This window comes from Pteropus vampyrus, unplaced genomic scaffold, assembly GCF_000151845.1.
Source record: "Pteropus vampyrus isolate Shadow unplaced genomic scaffold, Pvam_2.0 Scaffold167, whole genome shotgun sequence".
Classification (NCBI taxonomy): Eukaryota; Metazoa; Chordata; class Mammalia; order Chiroptera; family Pteropodidae; genus Pteropus; species Pteropus vampyrus.
In genome coordinates, this window is record NW_011888948.1 from 2,033,253 (window position 1) to 2,052,399 (window position 19,147).

General features: G+C 36.8%; 1 protein-coding gene across 6 annotated transcripts in view; it reads left to right on the plus strand.

Annotated features, from left to right (window-relative positions):
* Positions 1–19,147, plus strand: part of RNASEH2B (ribonuclease H2 subunit B) — a 64,034-nt gene that overhangs the window by 26,312 nt on the left and 18,575 nt on the right. For all 6 annotated transcript variants that reach the window (XM_011370329.2, XM_011370327.2, XM_023536690.1 and 3 more), the window contains 4 exons: positions 1,432–1,508; positions 5,557–5,671; positions 15,997–16,061; positions 17,655–17,760. In XM_011370329.2, the coding sequence (XP_011368631.1) occupies positions 1,432–1,508; positions 5,557–5,671; positions 15,997–16,061; positions 17,655–17,760 (363 nt within the window). The remainder of the gene's footprint in view (positions 1–1,431; positions 1,509–5,556; positions 5,672–15,996; positions 16,062–17,654; positions 17,761–19,147) is intronic.

Here is a 19,147-nt window from a genome sequence, read left to right on the forward strand (position 1 = left end):
ACCACGTGTTCCGAGGTGAGGTGTAGGGAGGGGTCACAGGACAGTTGAGGCACTCTGCATTCCCTCTGCCTGTTGTTTTTGATTTCAGAGAGTGCTTTCCATTTCCTTCTTAGCCCTCTGCTTTCTGTTGACAGTGTGTGTCACTACTTAGTGCTAAGTACAAAGGCCACTTTGCCTTTCTTCTGAGACTTTCCAGAAGAAGAGTTTCATGCTGCTGATAAATTTCATATACCTATGTGCATGAGAAGAATCAAAATGGTTTTCAGTTACCTAAATGCAGTGGTAGTCTGTGTATAGCCTGGTATTTGGAACATATATATTTTCTATTATTGCTGCTACGCTTGCTCATTTGGCGTATAGATATGAGTGTTCCAACTTCCAATGTAATATGTATACTTGCAGTTGGGGTCTAGATAGATAGACACAGTAATATAGATGAAACTGGAAAATATTGATCACCTCTTCTGGACTGAGTTGGTACCTCCCTGTCTCTTTTTTTCAGTAGACCTCATTTTTTAGAGTAGTTTTAGGTTCACAGCAAAGGTACCTGCTTTTTATTATTATTATTATTATTGTCTTCTTTTTAAACTTAACCTTGAAGAAAAAGCTGTTTTTAAGAATGGCCAACAGGATATTGTTTTCAGGCCAGAAACCTATTCTTAATTTCTGAATTAAGAATTATTCCATTTCTGTGGAAGAGGAAGTCCGAGATGCTTCAAGGGGAGTGTGATAAAGAAGTGTAGGGAATAGATAGGCTAGTTTGTTTGACCTGCCTTTTTCCTTTCAGCCTGGAGGATACCATTAATCTTACTGCAGAGTTTTCAACGTCTTATGCTCACTCTTGTTAGACTCCTGCCTTCTTGCTTGTTTCTTTGAGGTGGGGGATGGGGTGGAGTCTGGGGTGGGTAACAACCTCTGAACTTGGAGTCATTGGCAGTTTAGAACTGTGAGTCCACGGTCCGTAGAAGGAGCTGTATACAGAGAGAATGATATTTATTGCTTTCCCATGGCTTTGTCCTCAAAAGCACAGGAAATTACATTTTACTACAGTTTTACAGATAGACAGATAGGTTTCTTCTGTTTGTGTGGTTCACATTCTGTCTATATTTCTCCCAACTCTTGCCTTTGGGGGGCAGTAGGAAGAGCCTCTGTTAAAAATGATTTCTAAAGAGAAATGGGAAGTTAAAGATTGATTTCAGTGTCTTGGCTCTCCTTTACACACAGGAATTTGAAGCTCTTTGGAGTAAAATCTTATGGACTATATCTTGCCTTTTGAGAGAATCACATAGAATCTTGGGCCCGTATAAGAACTTCTGAATTTGGAATTTCACAAATATTTTTCAATAAGTGATTTCCACATTGGGATTAAAATGAAATGACTAAATTGAATTTCTAGACATTAATTCCCTTTGTTCTCTCTTTAATCTGTAGGAGGTCTTCTCCACATTGCCACACCCATGGACCCTCTATTTCTGCTCCTCCACTACCTTATTAAGGCTGATAAAGAGGTGAGTTTCCCAATTTGGAATAAAAACAGTAAGGAAACAGAAGATTGGGTTTTTTTTGCTTTGTTTCCTCTCTCTCCTTTTAATGAGCCAAATGTAGATTTCCCACAATTCAGATTTAGTGTGGCTGGTATAGAACATGTATCATCACATATGCTGGTATGGATTAGCAAGCCCTGAGAACCTCCACCTTAATCTTGGGGTAGTTTACCCATGACTTCTGAGAACTGCCTAATCCTCTATGCTGTATGCTTTACTTGTTTGACACAGCCTAGCAATGAAAATATTGTCACTACGTACTCATTGGTTTTGAAATACAATACAGATGTTAAAAAATCGACCTCAGATCCTAAAAGAAAAAAGAAGATAATGTCTTCCTTCATTTTCTTATTTGTGAGAGACCATGAAGTAGGTAAATAGGGGTGTCTAGTAAAAAGCTCATTATTGGGAAAGCTCTAGTTGAGTCTTAAAGAATTCCAGATGGACAAAATTTTCCTTTGTAATATAAAGACAGAGTTTATTAATAGTAATAGTTTCAGCTGGAGGTTCTGAAACATTTTGGTCTCAAATACCTTTACACTCCTGAAAATTACTAAGGATCCCAAACAACTTTTTATTCTTGTGTGTTTTATCTGTCAGTATTTACTACATTATAAATTAAAACTGAGAAATTTAGAAATAATTTTATTAATTTATTTTAAAATAAAAATAATAAGCCCAGTACATGTTAACATAAAAAACACGTTTTCAGTGAAACATACAACAAAACTCCGTGGAGAGTGTGGTATTGTTTTTGCAAGTCTCTTTGATGTCTGGCTTAAAAGAAGACAAGTGGAGTCTCATGTCTGCTTCGCATTCGGTCTGTTTCCATCTATTGTTTTGTTGAAAGTTTATGAAGACTATGCAGTCTTACACAGATAGGTATTTTAAAAAGGGAGGAATAGTATAATAGCCTTTTCAAACAATTATGGATATTTTTCTTTGACACTGCAAAAATCAACAAAGCATCATTTCTTCAAAGTCACTTGCAGTGTGGAATCTGAAACCCTGTCAATGAACTTTCCATGCCCTATTACATTAAAATATATTGTCTATCTTGTACTTAGAATGCATCTTTTACCCATGTAAGACTTTGTAATATCATGCATTGGTCATTTGAAAAATATTATTTCACTGAATCAGAGCACTCTTTAAGTATTGGGAAGCTGTAATAATGGCAGATACAAACTTTCTACAATACTAATTTTTGCTTGAAAGTTAAAATTTTATCACTGGCTACACATACTGTTCATCTTTCCCTTAAAGTGACAGATTCATTACATTTATGTTCTCTTAAGTACCCAAGTCTGAATAGCCATAGTTCATAGTGGTTTTGTTTGTTTTTTTTTTTTTTTCAGGTAAAATGGTATCTGTGATAAAAGCAGCTAGTTCAATTCTCAACTCAATAGTTACACAGTGTTTTTCCTTGAGATAATCCTGCACCTTGATATGTGGCAGGAGCTCTGTAGTGACACTTTACTTTCATCACAGAGTATTTTAAAAGACTTGCACTCAACAGTCGAGCTTTAAATAAAAGGACTTGCTCTTACTCCTGAGCATGCATATCCTTATGTGAAACTGGCCAGTTTGTTTAACTGCTCATGCATGGTAGTGAGGGGTTCAGTAGCTACCAGGACAGTTGTTGTCACCACCCTGAGCCATGGATGCCAAGGAGCCAGCAATTTTACCCACCTTTACATTGGAATCATCAGTGCAGATGTCGACGCAGTGGAAGCACAAGTAGCATCTTAGCTCTATAATGAAAGTAGTTGTAAGCTTGTGGGCCCCTGAAAGGATATTGGGGAGCTACCAACCACAGTTTGAAAACCTTTGAATTAACAACTTTAAGGAATAAGTGTTACTTAAACTGCTTAGAAGAATCTAGTTTTTTGTACTCTCATTTTTGCATTCAGTTTAAATGCTTATGGGTTCATCTTATTTAGTCTTTACACCAAATTTCTAAAACTTCTGTTTTGTGGGAATATCAGTTGAGTTTGATATAAATACTGCAAGTGATAAAACTGACTTAAAGGTTTATGTCATGCTTTCTCCTGATACAGCTTAGCTTCTTTCATTTCCCTCCTTTCCTACATCCTCTGTCCTTTTGTGTGGATGAATGAAGTTTTATTCCTTAGTTTAATCATGTTTTTATTATTTGGATGCTACTGTGGTAGCCGGTATAATTAGGGCATACCAGCAGTGAGACTAGTAAGCCACGGGCCTCTAAATGACCACAAATGGTTTTAGTCACCACCAGGAAGGCCTGGCAGTATTTTGGGAGGAGGTTGAAAACTTCAGTTCCCATTTGTTTTCTAGGATGCATTAACAGAGAAAAGCCACCAGCCAGACTTAGTACCTATATTGATGAACATTTAAACCTCCAAACCCTCACCCTGACCTTCTGGGAATCTTTGGAGATGCTATGGCTCATTCAGGTTGACAGATGCAGAATGAAGCAGAAATCCTGCCCAAGGTGATGGCTGGCTTTCTTTTTAAACCATCTTCTTTTCTCAGATACTAGAAATGCCCTTTAAAGAAACCCATGAAATGTTTAGGTATTTCCTTCCCTACATTTTAGATGTGATCTCTTCTTATTTAGTTAAAAAAATATATCAGTGCACGCTTTTAAAATGTTGACATATTCTTTTTTAATTGTAAGATTTATTTTAACATTAGAAGAAATGTCCTTATTTTAGCAATCCCAATTGTTATTAAATTTATATTCAAAGCAAGTTGTTTATTACATTTCCTTTTTTATTTGTGTGTGTGTGTGTATATATATATATATATATATATATATATATATATATGATAAAGGAAACAAGAAGGAAACATTAATTCTGAAATTATTATATCATGTCAATGTATTAGTCCATTATATATAAGTAGAATATTGTTTTAAAGTAGTTAAATGTTTAAAATATTGGTTGGTCATGGAGGAATATAGATTAAGGTAGAAATCTAAAGACAATGAGACAGTAAGACTTGAGAAATCTGTAAATTATTTTTATTATCTGGAGGAAAAAGAGAACATTTAAATTGAGGCTCTTACCACTTATTAACCTAACAGAAAGTATAAGCTATCACACGTGCTACTGAATGAATGAGAAGATTTGCCCCTTAAAACTAAAGAAAGCTGCATTTGCAGAAAGAAAAGTGATCACACAGACACAGGTTTTCTGTCTTCGAATGGAGCTGTAACTAACACAGAAAAGCAGAGTGAGCTAGAAGTGGGATATGGGCAAAACCATACACCTTTTACAAAGTCTAGTATCCCAAAGTCAGGTGACTGATAATTTAGACAGATTTATCTCCATGCCACTAGTAAAGAAAACCTAAACCTGATCAAGAAGAATATTCCGCATTTCTGTGATTCTATACTTCTGGCCCATTGGCCACGAGGCCCATATACACTTATCTAGCTGAGCCTCATTTAATGTGTCTGTATCTTTATTGCACTTATCCCTCTAGCTATCTTTTCTTTTATTATGGTCTAAATTTGGAAGCGTTGTCAGATAGCTCTGATAGGAATAGATTTTACTTTGGTATTTTTCTTTCTGTTGTGGTGTTTAAAGCCTTGGAGTGAGGAGGGGAGGGGAGATGCATGCTCTGTGTTTGACCTGGGCTTATTCCTGGTGACGGTCAAGACTCCTGCCCTGTAACCTTCTGCTGGTTCTTCTTCAAACTGAATATGTTGGACTAGCCCTAGCAGTCTCTACCATCTTTGCAACTTTCCATAGTTTCCAATGCTTTTCCAGAATTTGCTGCCCTATTTTATCTAGTGACTATACCCCTGAGGTTGGAACCCTAGTGCTTTTAAGAGCTTCCTAAAGGGAGCAAAGAGTCAGTTATGAAGCCTGTCCCAGTGTAGAGATTTCTTAGGTGGAACAAGTGGCTTTGAACTTAGTTTAAAAATGCAGCTATGAGGTAACATATTTTTCCCCCTTTTTTTTTTTATGTGTGTTTGTTGACTGGTGTGCTTGCATTCTGACTGACTGAAGTTTTTTTTCAGGGAAAGTTTCAGCCTCTCGATCAAGTTGTGGTGGATGACATGTTTCCGAATTGCATCTTGTTGCTGAAACTTCCTGAACTTGAGAAGTTACTTCAACACGTGACAGAGCAAAAAGGTATAGTATCCAGCCTTTGAAATCAAGCTGATGGCTGTGTGAAAGGCTGGGCATCTGTCTGAGAATGAAGCTGTGCTGCTTAAAGGCCACTGGAAGTAATGCTTATTATACCATGTGTGCCATAAGGGAAACTGTCGTTCAGGTTTGCTTTCATTTGTCAATACTCGTCCTCTACTGCTTTGGGTTGTTCTGTCTTTGACATTCCAGCCAGTGAAATGTGATGGCCTGTCTCCTGCAGGGCCAGCGTTCATGGGGCTTGGGCTTTAGTCTTAGTTGTTCTTTGAATTAGTCCATGACTTTAACTGCTTTCTGCCTCAGATTTCTCATTTGTAAAATTACATAAAACCTATACCTTTGTCGATCTAAGAAGCATTTATTGAGCATCTATTAAGCATATGTTGAACACTGGTGCTAGGCTCTGGGAATACTTTTAAATAATACATCATTCTTTCTGTCACTTAGCTTCCAGTCTGATGAGAGCAAATGACAAATAGGGCAATAACGGTAAGGACTAATGGAAGTGAACTCTGGGTTTTCTTTTGATGCTCATGACAAGTTTATAACCTGGCCTGGGTTGGATGGGAGTGTGGATCGGTGGGTATTGTGTCGCTCTCCTAGAGGAAGTGACCTCTAAGTGGAGTCCTGAAGGATACACCAGAGTAGCATCATAATAGAGTCATGGATGTATGGAAAAGTTTGTCACGTGCAGGAAGTTCCAAGGAGTTGAGTTTGGCCAGAGTATAGGGTGCCAGGAACGGATTTAGTAAGGAAGTAATGGGACGGGAATGCTGGGCGAGGGTTTGGATGGTGAGGAATGTTATATTTGTCTGGGCTTTACCTAATGGTACCTGAGCATCAGCAAAGTTTTAAGCAGGAAACTACCATAGTGTGGAGTGTATCAGAGAAGTTAAGGCCAGGTTCATGGAGTCTACTGAAGTGATCTAGGCAGAAGACAATGGTAGCCTGATTAGTTTTAGACATTATTCATTTGAATTTTGAGAAGAGGAAGTGAGGCAGTGTGTGTGTGAACATGTTTTGGGAGGTTAGAAACACTATACAAACTTATCATCAGTGTCTCTATCATCCAGGTAGTTTCAGGGTTAATATGGAAACAGTGAGGGAAGCAAAACAACTGTTGATAAGTTATGGTTGTTCAGGGTCATAGGCAGTTTGGCCAACTATAGCAGTTCTTCTGAAACCAAGAAAGGAGGTTCTAAGAAATGTAAGCTTACAGTGGGAAAGGGGAGAACCTCATTGGTTGCATTTTACATTTGAGTGGGCTGCTAAATTCACACTTGGCCAGACTTAGAGCTCCATTTTGGATCTGAGGGGTGTATGATGCCCAAGTTTTATCAAAGCAGTCCATTAAAGACATTCCCTGATGCTGAGCTTGGCAAGAGACAGCAGTCTTTTTCTGGGTAACAAATAAGTAGCTTGTAACCATTTCTGAAAGCTAAAGTAATGAAGAATATGTCATTTAAATTTTGTCAAGTTAACACAAGTCAAAAATGCAGTTAACTCTCATTATCCAAAATTCTTACATTAGCTGTATGAGGACAGTTATCTTAAACCCAAGTCCAGAAACCCAGAATTAGAAAGAGTATTAATGCGTTGACATTTGCTAGCTTACAGCCTCTGTTTCAGAGCACTTCTTCCTGTCTCATATTCCTTCCTGCTTGCACACCAAATCCCTGGCCTCTTATGAAGCGTTATCTGAACTCCTGTCTTAATCTCTTTTACTTCTCAGTATTGCCTAGCTTTTGAAAGTTCTGCTGTATTAGAAGTGCTTATTGTTTGACTAGCTCTAAATAACCAACATATTGTGCATTTCCCTTTGGTGGAAAAGTTGTCTATCTCAGTGTGCTATCCTTGTACACAGAACTCACATAAATGTAAAAAATATTTTACATTCTTGTTCTGAGTTAAGAGGTAAAGCTCAGGTAATGTGAAATCGCTTACAAGTATTTTGATGAGGCCTTTTTGAGGATGAAACATGAAGATCTTATTATTTCTTTTTCTTTCTTGTTTTGATTTTGTTTTAATGTTCCATTATTTTAAGATTTACAGACTAAAGTTCATTAGGGTAAGAATTTGATTATGAAGAAAACTGTCAAGACTTCTAGAGAATTGTGTACATCTTTTAATGTGTGATATTTAACCTGAATTACTTTGTGCTTTGCCTTACTATCATTAAAAAAGAAGGAAAGAAAAATTTGAGGCTAGAGTTTTTAAAAACTTGGTTTAGATAAAAGTTGTTTGTATATCTGTTCTGAAAATGGAAGTATATGGGCAGATTAAGCATTTTCTTTTTAATTAAAAAGTTTAAAGGTACAGAAAAAAGCTCAGGAAAAAACTACAAATATTATTTGTACCCAACCCCAATAATCAACAGACATTAATATTTTGTTACATTTACTTCATAATTCTTGAGGGAAAGAATTTCTTTCAGAACAATCTGGTAATCTGATCTCAGGATCATATGGCCTTCAAGAAAAGTTGAAAATGTATTTGCTATATAGTTTTAAACAAATTATTCAAGGTTTTCAGCATTCTTTATCTGTAAGATGAAGAGTTTGATGGGCTGAAAGTATCCCCTGTATTCTTTCATATATTATATTATAATTAGTACTGTGCAAAGTTGTTTAAATCATAAAATAAAACTTTTATTCTGTTAGCTTTAAATTGTTGAGATTTCTGAATGACCAATATTTGAACATTATTTAAGTGTTGCAGTTAATAGTATCTAGAATCTACCACAAAGAGATGCTTCAGGAATTAAATGAAATAATACAAGTAAATCAGTGTCGAGAGAGTGCTTGCTGGCTATATAGTAAGTTCTCAATAAATGTTAGTACTATTGAGGCTTCTAAATTTGAAATTTTTTAATTGTTTGCTGATGTTCAAGTACTAGATACATGGTAAGTAACTAATACACATTTGTTTGATGGCTCATTTATTACTGCATATTCAAGTGGTCTAAATAGGAAAACAGGGATAATCAGATAATAAAAATATCTTCTATGTATTGAAAAATTATTCTATACCAACTCTATGCTTATCGTTTTACATATGCTATTGAATCCTTGCAGCAGTTCCCTTTTATTATTGTTACAACATGTGTTTTTACAAATGAAGAAACTGAGGCTCAGAGTTTAAGCTGACGAATATCATAGAACTCGAAATGGTAGAATCAAGACGTGAGCCCATGTATCTAACAGCAACTCTCTCTCCCTCTTTCGCTGCGCAACACTTCCAACTGCTCTGTGAGAGGTTTTAGGGGTCTCATGTAAAAATAGAAACTTAAAAAAGAAAAATCTTGTATATCACCTTTTAATAATTTCCCTTTGTGAGGCAAAAAGAGACAGAAAGGAGACAGAAAGAACTTCAATAGCTGAAGGAAAAGGCCGTTTTTCTAATCCTGGCAATGTGCTTTCGGTTTTCAAGGCACTGTATTAGCCTGTTTCAGTGATTGCCTTGGGTGCTGGCTGCTTATTTGATTTTGATTTATTGTTCATTTATAAGTTAGTGTTTGGTTCCCGTCTCTGTATTTTAGTGCTAGGATTTCGAAATAAGAAACAAAGAAGACTAAAGAGTGGTCAGATAATATCTATGACAGTGAGCAAAGATAAAGAAACTGATGTTTTTTAACTTCTATCCTCTCCACAGGCACTGTGCAGATAGAGTAAAACCTGAAATACTCCAATTCCCCAGCCAACTATTTTGATATTAGACTCCAGATGCTGTCTCAAGTCTCTGGCATTAAAGATCTGGTTAAGCCTGCTACATTTATGAAAACCATCCCCCCTTGCCTCTCCCTGCCAAATAAATCCAGCCACGGTTGTTTGTGTCCTGTGTATGATGGTGATGACCTTAGCAATGCCTGCTTTATTAGTGACAGAAATGGTGTCTCTGTTTGCTAGCTCTAGGGCTCAGCACGTTTCTTGCCAAAGAAGCTCACATTCAGTGGAGAGATGACAGGGGAAAGGACTAATAAAGGGTTATGGACCTCATCTTGAGTATAACTCTGGTTCATATTGCAAGCAAAAGCTGCTCTGCGCTGTCCAGTGTGATCAATAGGAATGGCCAGGAAAACGTACCTGATTACAGTGCCCCGAGTACAGTTGCCAAGTTTCTATCCCCAGGAGGCAGGGGAAAAAAGAGACCATATGAGTTTCTCAGTTGTGGAAAACATTGAGAAAGTAGATGTGAAAATGTGCTCTAGGCAGTTTGTTCAACAATACATCAGGGAAATCCAAGTTTGTGAACTGATTACCCGATTGCTGAACATGTTATTTAATTGTAGACCTACTTTTATTCCATCCTTATTTTGTAAACCCAGTCTTTCCAGATGTTTGAGACCAGTTTTATAGGCACTAGACACATTAGGGAAAGAAACGTTTCCAGCATATGTACATTTTATCTAACTCACTAACTCACAAATATTAAATTTAGGACGTGAACAAACATATTGTGGTATTTTTCATAATTGTGGGTAATTTGTGGCCTTCACGATATTTTAAACCTCCTTGCTTATAAAAACTTGTAAATTTTAAAGTTAAGCACTAGTTTATGCACTTGGTCCTTGTGTAGCATTCTGGGCTAGTCAAGCTGGATATTTCTTAGTGATCATCTCATCCAGGGAATGTTTAATTAAAAATAAATTTATAACTAAGAAACTTCCTAGGAAAAAAACTACAAGCCCAGCTGGCTTCACTTGTGAATTCTGTCATATTTTAAGGAAGAAATAATACTATAATAATAATAATAATAATACTTACTCAAACTCTTTCAGAAATTAGATGCAGAAGGAATATTTCCCAACTAATTTTCTGAAGCCAGAATTACTTCAATACCAAAATCAAAATTATTACAAAAAGAAAAGTAGGCCAATATCCCTTGTGATAATAGATTGAAATTATTTTTTAAACAAAATATTAGCAAATCAAATATATAATAAAGGTAATACATTATAACTAGTTTATTTCAGCAGTACAAAGTTGGTTGAACATTAGACAATCAGTATAATTAACCATATTTGCACATTACAAAGGAAAAATTGTATGATAAATTGTATGATAATCTCAATAGATGCAGAAAAAGCATTTGACAAAATTCAGTTATAATATAAATTCTCAGCAGATTAGAAATAGAAGTGAGCTTCCTCAGTCTGGTAAAGGGCATCTGTGTCATAACCTGAGATAACATCATACTTCACTGTAAAAGACTGAACACATTTTTCCCCTACAATTAGGTACAAGGTATCCTCTCTGACCACTTCTATTCATCATTGTAGTGGAAGTCCTAGCAGTTTCAATAAGACAAGAAAAAGGTAAAGGGTGTACAGATTGGAAAGTAAATAGTGAAACTACTCATAAACAATATAGTTATGTATATAAAAAGCTCAAAAAGTCTATAGAAAAATCACTAGAACTAATAAACAAGGACTCGGGATACAAGATCAATATACATTAGTCATTTGTATTTCTGTATATTAGCAGTGATTAATCAGACAATTGAATAAAAACATACAATTTATAATATCATCAAAAACCATAAGTTCCAGGGATAAATGTAACACAGTATGTGGAAGACCAGTATACAGAACATTACAAAACATTGCTGAGAGAAATTAAAGAACTAAATAAATGGAAAAATACACTATATTCATGAGTTAGAAGATTCAAAATTGTTAAGATGTCCATTCTCTACAAGTTGATCTATAGATTTAATTATAGAGAATCCAGAAGTCGACCCACACTTAAAGAGTCAATTGACTTTTTTAATGGTGTCAAAATAATTCAATGAGAGAAAGGATAGTTTTTCAACAAATAACCTGGAAAAATTGGATCTCCATATGAAAAACAGTGTTGGCCCTCACTTCACTGTCATACAGACAAATTAACTCAAAATAGATTGCTAACTTAAATGCAAAAATAACCGTTAAATTTCTAAAAGAAAACCTTTGTGACCTTAGGTCACAAAAACCACTAACTATAAAAAAATTATAAACTATTTTTCATCAAAATTAATAGCTTCTGTTTTTTGAAAGATATCACTAAGAAAAAAAGAAGATAAGCCACAATTAGAAGAATTGTTTACATAGCATATATCTGATAAAAGATAAGTATTTTAAATACGTAAAGAACTCTTTTTTTTAATTGAAGAAATGATTTAAATTCCCTGCCCTTGTTTTTTTGTTGTTATTGAGGTATATGAGTTCTTTGTATATTTTGGATATTAGGCCCTTATCAGAGGCATTGCTTGCAAATATATTTTCCCATTTGGAGTTGTCTCTTTACCTCGTTGACAGTTTCTTTAGCTGAGCAGAAGCTTTTTAGTTTGATGTAGTCCCATTCATTTATTTTTGCTTTTACTTCCCTTGCCTTTGAGGTCAAATTCATAAAATCCTTTTTAAGTCCAAGGTCCTTGAGTTTAGTTCTATGTTTTCTTCTATTCATTTTATTGACTCCAGTCTTATATTCAGGTCCTTAATCCATGTTGAGTTAATTTTGGTGTATGGTGATAGACAACAGTCTAGTTTCATTCTTTTGCAAGTGGCTCTCTAGTTTTTCCAGCACCATTTATTGAAGAGGCTTTTCTTTCTCCACTGTATGTTTTTGGCTTTTTTGTCGAAAAGTATTTGCCCATATAAATATGGGTTTATTTCTGGACTCTCAATTCTGTTGCACTGGTCCATGTATCTGTTTTTCTGCCAATACCATGTCATTTTGATTACTGTCACTTTGTAGTATAATTTGAAGTCAAGCAGAGTGATGCCTCCATCCTTGTTCTTTTTTCTTAGGATGGCTTTGGCAATTCGGAGTCTTTTGTACTTCCATATAAATCTGATGATTTCTTTGTTCCATTTCTTTAGACAGTGCCGATGGGATTTTGATGGGGATTGCATTAAATCTGTATAATGCTGTAGGCAATGTGGTCATTTTTAACTATGTTGATTCTTCCAATCCAAGAACACAGAATATCTTTCCATTTCTTTGTATCTTCTTCGATTTCTTTTAACAAGGTCTTATAGTTTTCATTATATAGGTAGGTCTTTCATGTGTTTCGTTAGATTTATTCCTAGGTATTTTATTATAAAGATCTCTTTTAACACAGTAATATCAGCAAATAGTTTGAGTAATCACTTCAGAAAAGAATATGAATAGCCCATAGGCACATGAAAAGATGTTCAATACCATTAGTCACTAGGGAAATGTATATTAAAACCACAAGGAAGTGTCATTAATATCCCCCAGAGTGTCTAAAACCAAAAAGACTGATGGTGAGCTATGGAGCAACTGAAACTCTCCACCTGGATGGTGGAAGCGTAAAATGGTGTAACCAGGCAACTTCTTATGACTCAGTAATTCTAGCTATTTTCCCAAGACTTATGAAAACATAGGTCCATGCAAAGACTTATACAAGAATGTTCAGAGCAGCCTTTTGATTTCATAGCAGCTTTTTCAAAATAGCTAAAAACTGGAAATAATCTCAATGTCCTTCAGTAGGTGAGCGGGTAAACAACATGTGGAATGTCCATACGCAGGATATATATACTCCGTATCACAAAGGAAGGAGCTATTGCTAGCTGCAACAAAATGGAGGAGTCTCACAGAAATTATGTTGAGCAAAAACAGATGGTCACAGAAAAGTACTCACCATGTGATTCCATTTCTATGAACTTATAGAATAAAGCAAAAACAAATCTATCATGATAGCAGTCAGCGCTCATCTGAGGTCTGGGTAGGGATGGGAGAATTGATGGCAAAAGGGCTCTAGGGAACTTTTTGGGGTAATGGTTCCATGACTGTATGTACACATTTGTCCATACTCCTCAAATTGTACACTTAAAATGTGTGTATTGAGAATATGAATATTTACTAAATAAAATTGATTTTTCAAAAAAAATGAAGTAGTTACTGACTCAATACAAGGAGTTAAGCCTCCTGATTTCTGATATTTTTTTTGCTTGCTTTTCCCTCTCCCAGTATCCCCTACAAGATACTATTGGCTCTTGCCCGTCTTCCATGGAATCCAGTGATGGAATGTGGAAAGTAAGGCAGGAGTGGATAATAGCCCTGAGATTTGAGCCTGGGTGCCCAAGAGAGTGGTTTGGGAGGAAAGTGAACAATTTGGTTTTAGGCACACAGCCTCAGCTCAGGGAGGTGAGCTTCCTGGTTGGGTTTGTTTAGTTGTTGAGACAGGATGAAGTCACTCCAGGAAAAAGGTATAGTTGACTTCAGAGGAAGAAGAAGTGGAACTAGAAAAAAAATCAGAGTAAAGGTCACCAGAGATACAGAAAAACCGAGAGAAAAGTTTTATAAAACCATGGAGAAGGAACCAGGGTAAGAAGTACTGAGGCGGGTGAAGAGCTAGTTGATCTTGGTAAAATGAACATCAGATCCACAGCTTTGCTGTCAGCTTGAAAAGGAATCCTGATGCTTACTAGCTCACTCACTGACTTTGGACAGTTTATTGTGATTCACTCAAACCTAGTCCTTTAAGATGGGGACAAATAATGGTATTCATTGGCAATTCATTCTGAGCATTCAGTAAGAAAATGTGTATAAGGCCTAAAAGTACATTAGTTTCTGATGCTATTGTCATTAACAGGTTGTCAGTTCTCATTTGTTCTTAACTAATATTAAGAATTCGTTATGTGTCAGGTATTGTACTCTCGGATTTGTATAGATCATCTCATTTAATAGGTGACTTCTCAAGGTGACAGTATGCACTGCATGTGTAGAAGCTCAGAAAGTGTGGCTCAACCTGTGGTCTCCACTTCTGAAAGAGCATTTTCAGGAGGGAAAGGAGTAGCCTGCAGGGGGCTCAGGGTGTGGGAGAGAGGAAGGAACCATGGCAGATTGTAGAAGTTCTTCCAAGGAATTTGGAGGTAGAGGAAGAAGGAAGTGAGTATCATAGTTGTGGTAAGATTTCTTAGGCGAGACCTGAGCACTGAAGTTTTTTGGAGATTATTTGTTTCAGGCAATAAACAGCAGTTCTAAAATCTGTTCAGCGGCGTGCATTTACTACTAAGTGATTGCTGCATGCTCTTGTAATTCCCCTAATGTCCGTGGGGTGGGACATCATCTCCGAGGAAGTCAGGCCCACCTCCTCGGCCATGGCTCCACAGCTAGCTGTTGGTCCCAGCAGACTTGGCTCTTGGAGAGCAGACCTTGCACCAGAGAATCTTCAGACTTCTGACAGGTTGCCACTTGCAACCATCCCTCTTTCGTTATTCCAGTGACACGTCCTGAGGAGAGCGTACAAAGGTCTGGCCCCCACTCCCTCCTGCCTCCTATTGCCCACAATGCTGATAACCACAGGCTGAAATGGGGAGGAAATGCACAGGAGCTAAGGCCAGAGACCCTGCCAGCCTCTCCCCTATTAACCAGTTCATGGAACTGAAGCAATTCAATGGGCTGCAGAAAACAATCCCTGGATAAGCAGTTTCCATTTCCTACTATGATTACAGAGGAAAGAAAGAGAAAACATCGTTCTATAGAACCCTAGGATGACTCCCGTAGACTCACACGCACCTGGCCTTAGGGTTTCTAGTGGTCCCAGGATAACTTCTGTGTGGAGACAGAGGCTGGAAGTGGAAGCGCTGCCTCCACTGATTGCACAGAAACCAAGAAACCCATGAATGAAGTGTTACCGAGGAAATGATGACATAGTAGATAATGCTAGGTGGATTGTGAGGACAGCAAGTGTAATTTATAAGATGTGAAACGTTTATCCCTATAAAAGGGCCAGGTTGAGCCTATCATAAATCTAAATTGCCCTGAAATAGCAGTGCTTATATTGTAATACAGTGAAAGAGAGAGATTTTCTTCTTTCTCCACGAATCCCACTGGGACAGTACTGAGTAGGTAACGAGATGTATTTTTGGTATGGATAAGAAAGTTCACAGGCATCTGCATTTAGTTTCAATTTTATTTTGGAGGATTTTCATTTTTATTTTAGAAAAAAAGTCTTTCATTGAAAACATTGAGGTAAGCTTAAAATTATTCAGAAAAATGAAGTTTGCTTAGCTTGTTCATTTTCTGTTTTAAAAATTACCTTTTCTACAGATTTGTTTGTATAATTTGATGATTGTCTTAAATTCCCACTAATTTAATGGCTGGATGAAACCTAAGGTACTCAAATTCTGTTTTGGAATTTATTTTTAATAACTCAAATATGCTGTCAGGTTTGTAAATTGAATTTTCAAAAATATAAACTACTGTGAAATATTTTATATTTTGTATATGATATAATCTTATGAGTTTTATTTTTGTTTAATCCACTGTGCTCAGTATTTTTTTTCTTTTAATTTAATACAGAAATAGGCACAAGGAAATACTATAAGTACAGCAAAGAGAAGACATTAAAGTGGCTGGAAAAAAAGGTATAGTACCTCTCCAGTGCCTATGGCAGAAAAAATTCAGTGCTCCTTTTTAAAAATCTTTAAAGAATGTGCTAAGTTGTAATCCAAAGACTATTTTGTATTTGCAGCTAAGAATGGAAAACTGTATAAAGATATCCAATATGAGAAGAACTCGTTTACTTTTCATTCTTTCTTTCTCATGTGTCTCTGGAGTTAGCTCTGTTTTCCTTTGACTTGTATTTCCATTTCCCCATGATCCTTCACACTGAACGAAAGAAGTTCTTGCTCTTTGTTGGTATATTTTTGAGTCCTATAAGCCAGATGATACCAGGCCTGATGTGCATCCTGCAGGTGTCTCAGAGATTGATGTTGCTCACCCACAGCCAGGCAGGGAGGCGGGGGGGGTGGGGGGCGCTGAGACAGACTGGATTTCAATCTTAAAGGAAGTGTGTCCCATTCTGTGTTTGGGTGCTGAAGAGGGATTATCTTCCAGGCATACCCTGTACCTTAGTGCCTAAGAATTAGACCTCATTCATATAAGGTCTAGAGCAATGCTTTCAAATTGATTTAGTAAGTCACGACCAATATCTTTTCTTGGAATGCAATGGGAAGGGGCGGGATGGGACAGGATAGGATAGAATATATTAAAATTTAACAGAGTAAGGGTAAGTCTGGCTCTATGAAACATATATATTTGTTTGAGTATTGGGTTTTTGTGTATTTCTTCCTGTGAGATGTGGCTAAAAAAAGAAATACTTTGAAAACCATTGGTCTAAGGACATAGTGTACTTTCACGTTGATTAAGAACCTCACCAGAGCAAATCTATTGCTGACAAAGTTTTTGCAAGTTGGCAAATTCCAGTAGTTACTGTACTGATTCCTAAGATTCTCTTCTTTTATCTTCTGTGTTCCACCTTGTGAAAAATGTTTGTGTGTCATACATTACTGGGCACATTAGGAGCCTGGGAACATGGGAATGAACCTTGTAGAATTAATCAGGCACCTACTGTGCATAGTAGTGAAAAGACTGTAAAAGTGCCCCGTGTTTTGCTTTCCATCTGCCTCAGTGGTGGTCTAGGTGAGTAATGAGTGCTTGACAGAGTCTTGGCATTTAGTTTTTGCTCTTAGCAAGTGATAATGACATGAACAGCAAAGTCAAATTTAAAGTCCTAGGAAGTGGGAAATTTACATTATTTATTTTGTTTAGAAAATCATCACAATTAAACTTTGCTCCAGGTTTTGTTCTGAGAGCCTGACATATATTCATTCATTTAATCCTCATAACAACCCTATGAGGTAGGTCCTATTTTTACCCCCATTTCACAGAGAGGTTAAGTAGCAAGCACCTGGTCACAGCAAAAGCAAGCAGCCTGATTTCAGAGTCAGTGCTCTCATACTGTGTTGCCCTACGAAGTCCAGGGATTGAAGTCATCCCAAAATGCTGCAGCTGCTGCTCAGCCTTCCTCCAAATGTGCAGCCGTCTCTCAGCTTCTGATATCTGCTGAGGAAGTAATTCTTCCTGCATCTGAAATGGGTTGAGGACCATCTGGAAAGCTGTGGATTTCTAGAGTTAGTTCAGAATAACCTGATATTCCCCTTTTGGTTACTTCATAGGTTAATCAGACTATGGCAGCGTTGAAAACCAATAACATAAACGTTGGTGCCCGGGTACAGTCTGCTGCATTTTTCTGCAGTCACCAGGTTTCCAGTGACAAGGAAGGTAAGTAAATTGTTGCATCGGAAATGATTTTTGTCGTGAGTAGGCTGTTTATGTATAAATGTCTATCTTGTGATTTTAAAATCTTAATGTCTTCGAAACTTCACATCCTTGCCAATGTGTTCTCATAGATCTTGTGGCAGGTGTGCATTTTATTTCAGAACTAGGTAATATTTCTACTATAGATCGCTTCTGTCACTAATTGATACTTAAATCATACATTCAGCAAATATTTATTTTGCGCTAATAATAATAACAACCTTAACAACTCTGGCTTTCATTTGTTGAGGGTATATCGTGTGCTAAGCCTTTTACTAAGTTGCCAGTGTGTGCATGTCATCTTGTCTGACCCCAGGAAGTCTCATTTTGTGATGAAATTCTTCAAGCTGTGTCTAAAGTCATATCACTAGTATATGAGCTATTAATAGAATTGGTCTGACTCTTTAGCCCACACTCAACCTTCTTGTGCTGTTCCTAAGGCACAGGGCCCAGTCAGCTGATCTGCTGCATCTTTCTCTCAAGAAGCATATGTCTTACCACAGGTCTCAATATTTCAATTTTAGATGAAAATTCCTTCACTTGGCAATTTTTTATTCTTTTAGATTCTTAAGGTATTCTTTTTCTTTTTCCAGTGTAATATACTACGTGTGTGTGTGTGTGTGTGTGTGTGTACACACACACACACACACACACACACACACACAGAGATAAAAACAGCTGTATAATGCAAATAACATTCTCAAATGGTAGGACAGAAATTATTCTGACTTTAAACTCCAATTTAGTGTTCCCCATTCTGGAGTTTACAATTCTGAAACATCTGGCTTTATTCATTAAAAAAATAAAAACTGGGAAGGGTGGCCTGTTTGAGGTTGATGGTAATTGAGGCAGTTTTTGATTTTCAGAAATATACCTAGAACACCCTGCACAGACAGATGATGGCTGATTGGTGGACAGCCCCCTCACCATACCGAGTTTACCAGCTGTCAGGGGCTTTGGTTGGCTCTAGATTTAAGGGTCTGGGTTTCGGTATACTGCCATTTAGGGTCCCAGCCATAAAGTAAGCTTTATACTCTTTATGCTAGTTAGTTCCTTTTTTTCCATCTTTAGCTCAATATGCTGCCAGAAGAAGCAAACAGATGATATGTTGGCATTCTTAAAATCATTTTGTCTATTCATGACTCATTGGATAATTACTAGCCCAGAACCATGAGCACATTTTGAGAAGAGTTCAGTGATAACTTTCAGTTCATTGGCAATGAAAATCTCTGACTGAAGACTTTGATATCAGGCGGTCCAGGCAGTAGTCACTTTCTAACCAATACTGAGTACAAATTGTTATCTTTACCTGAAGGCAGAAGGGAAAGGAAAAAAAGAAGCAAATGAATAT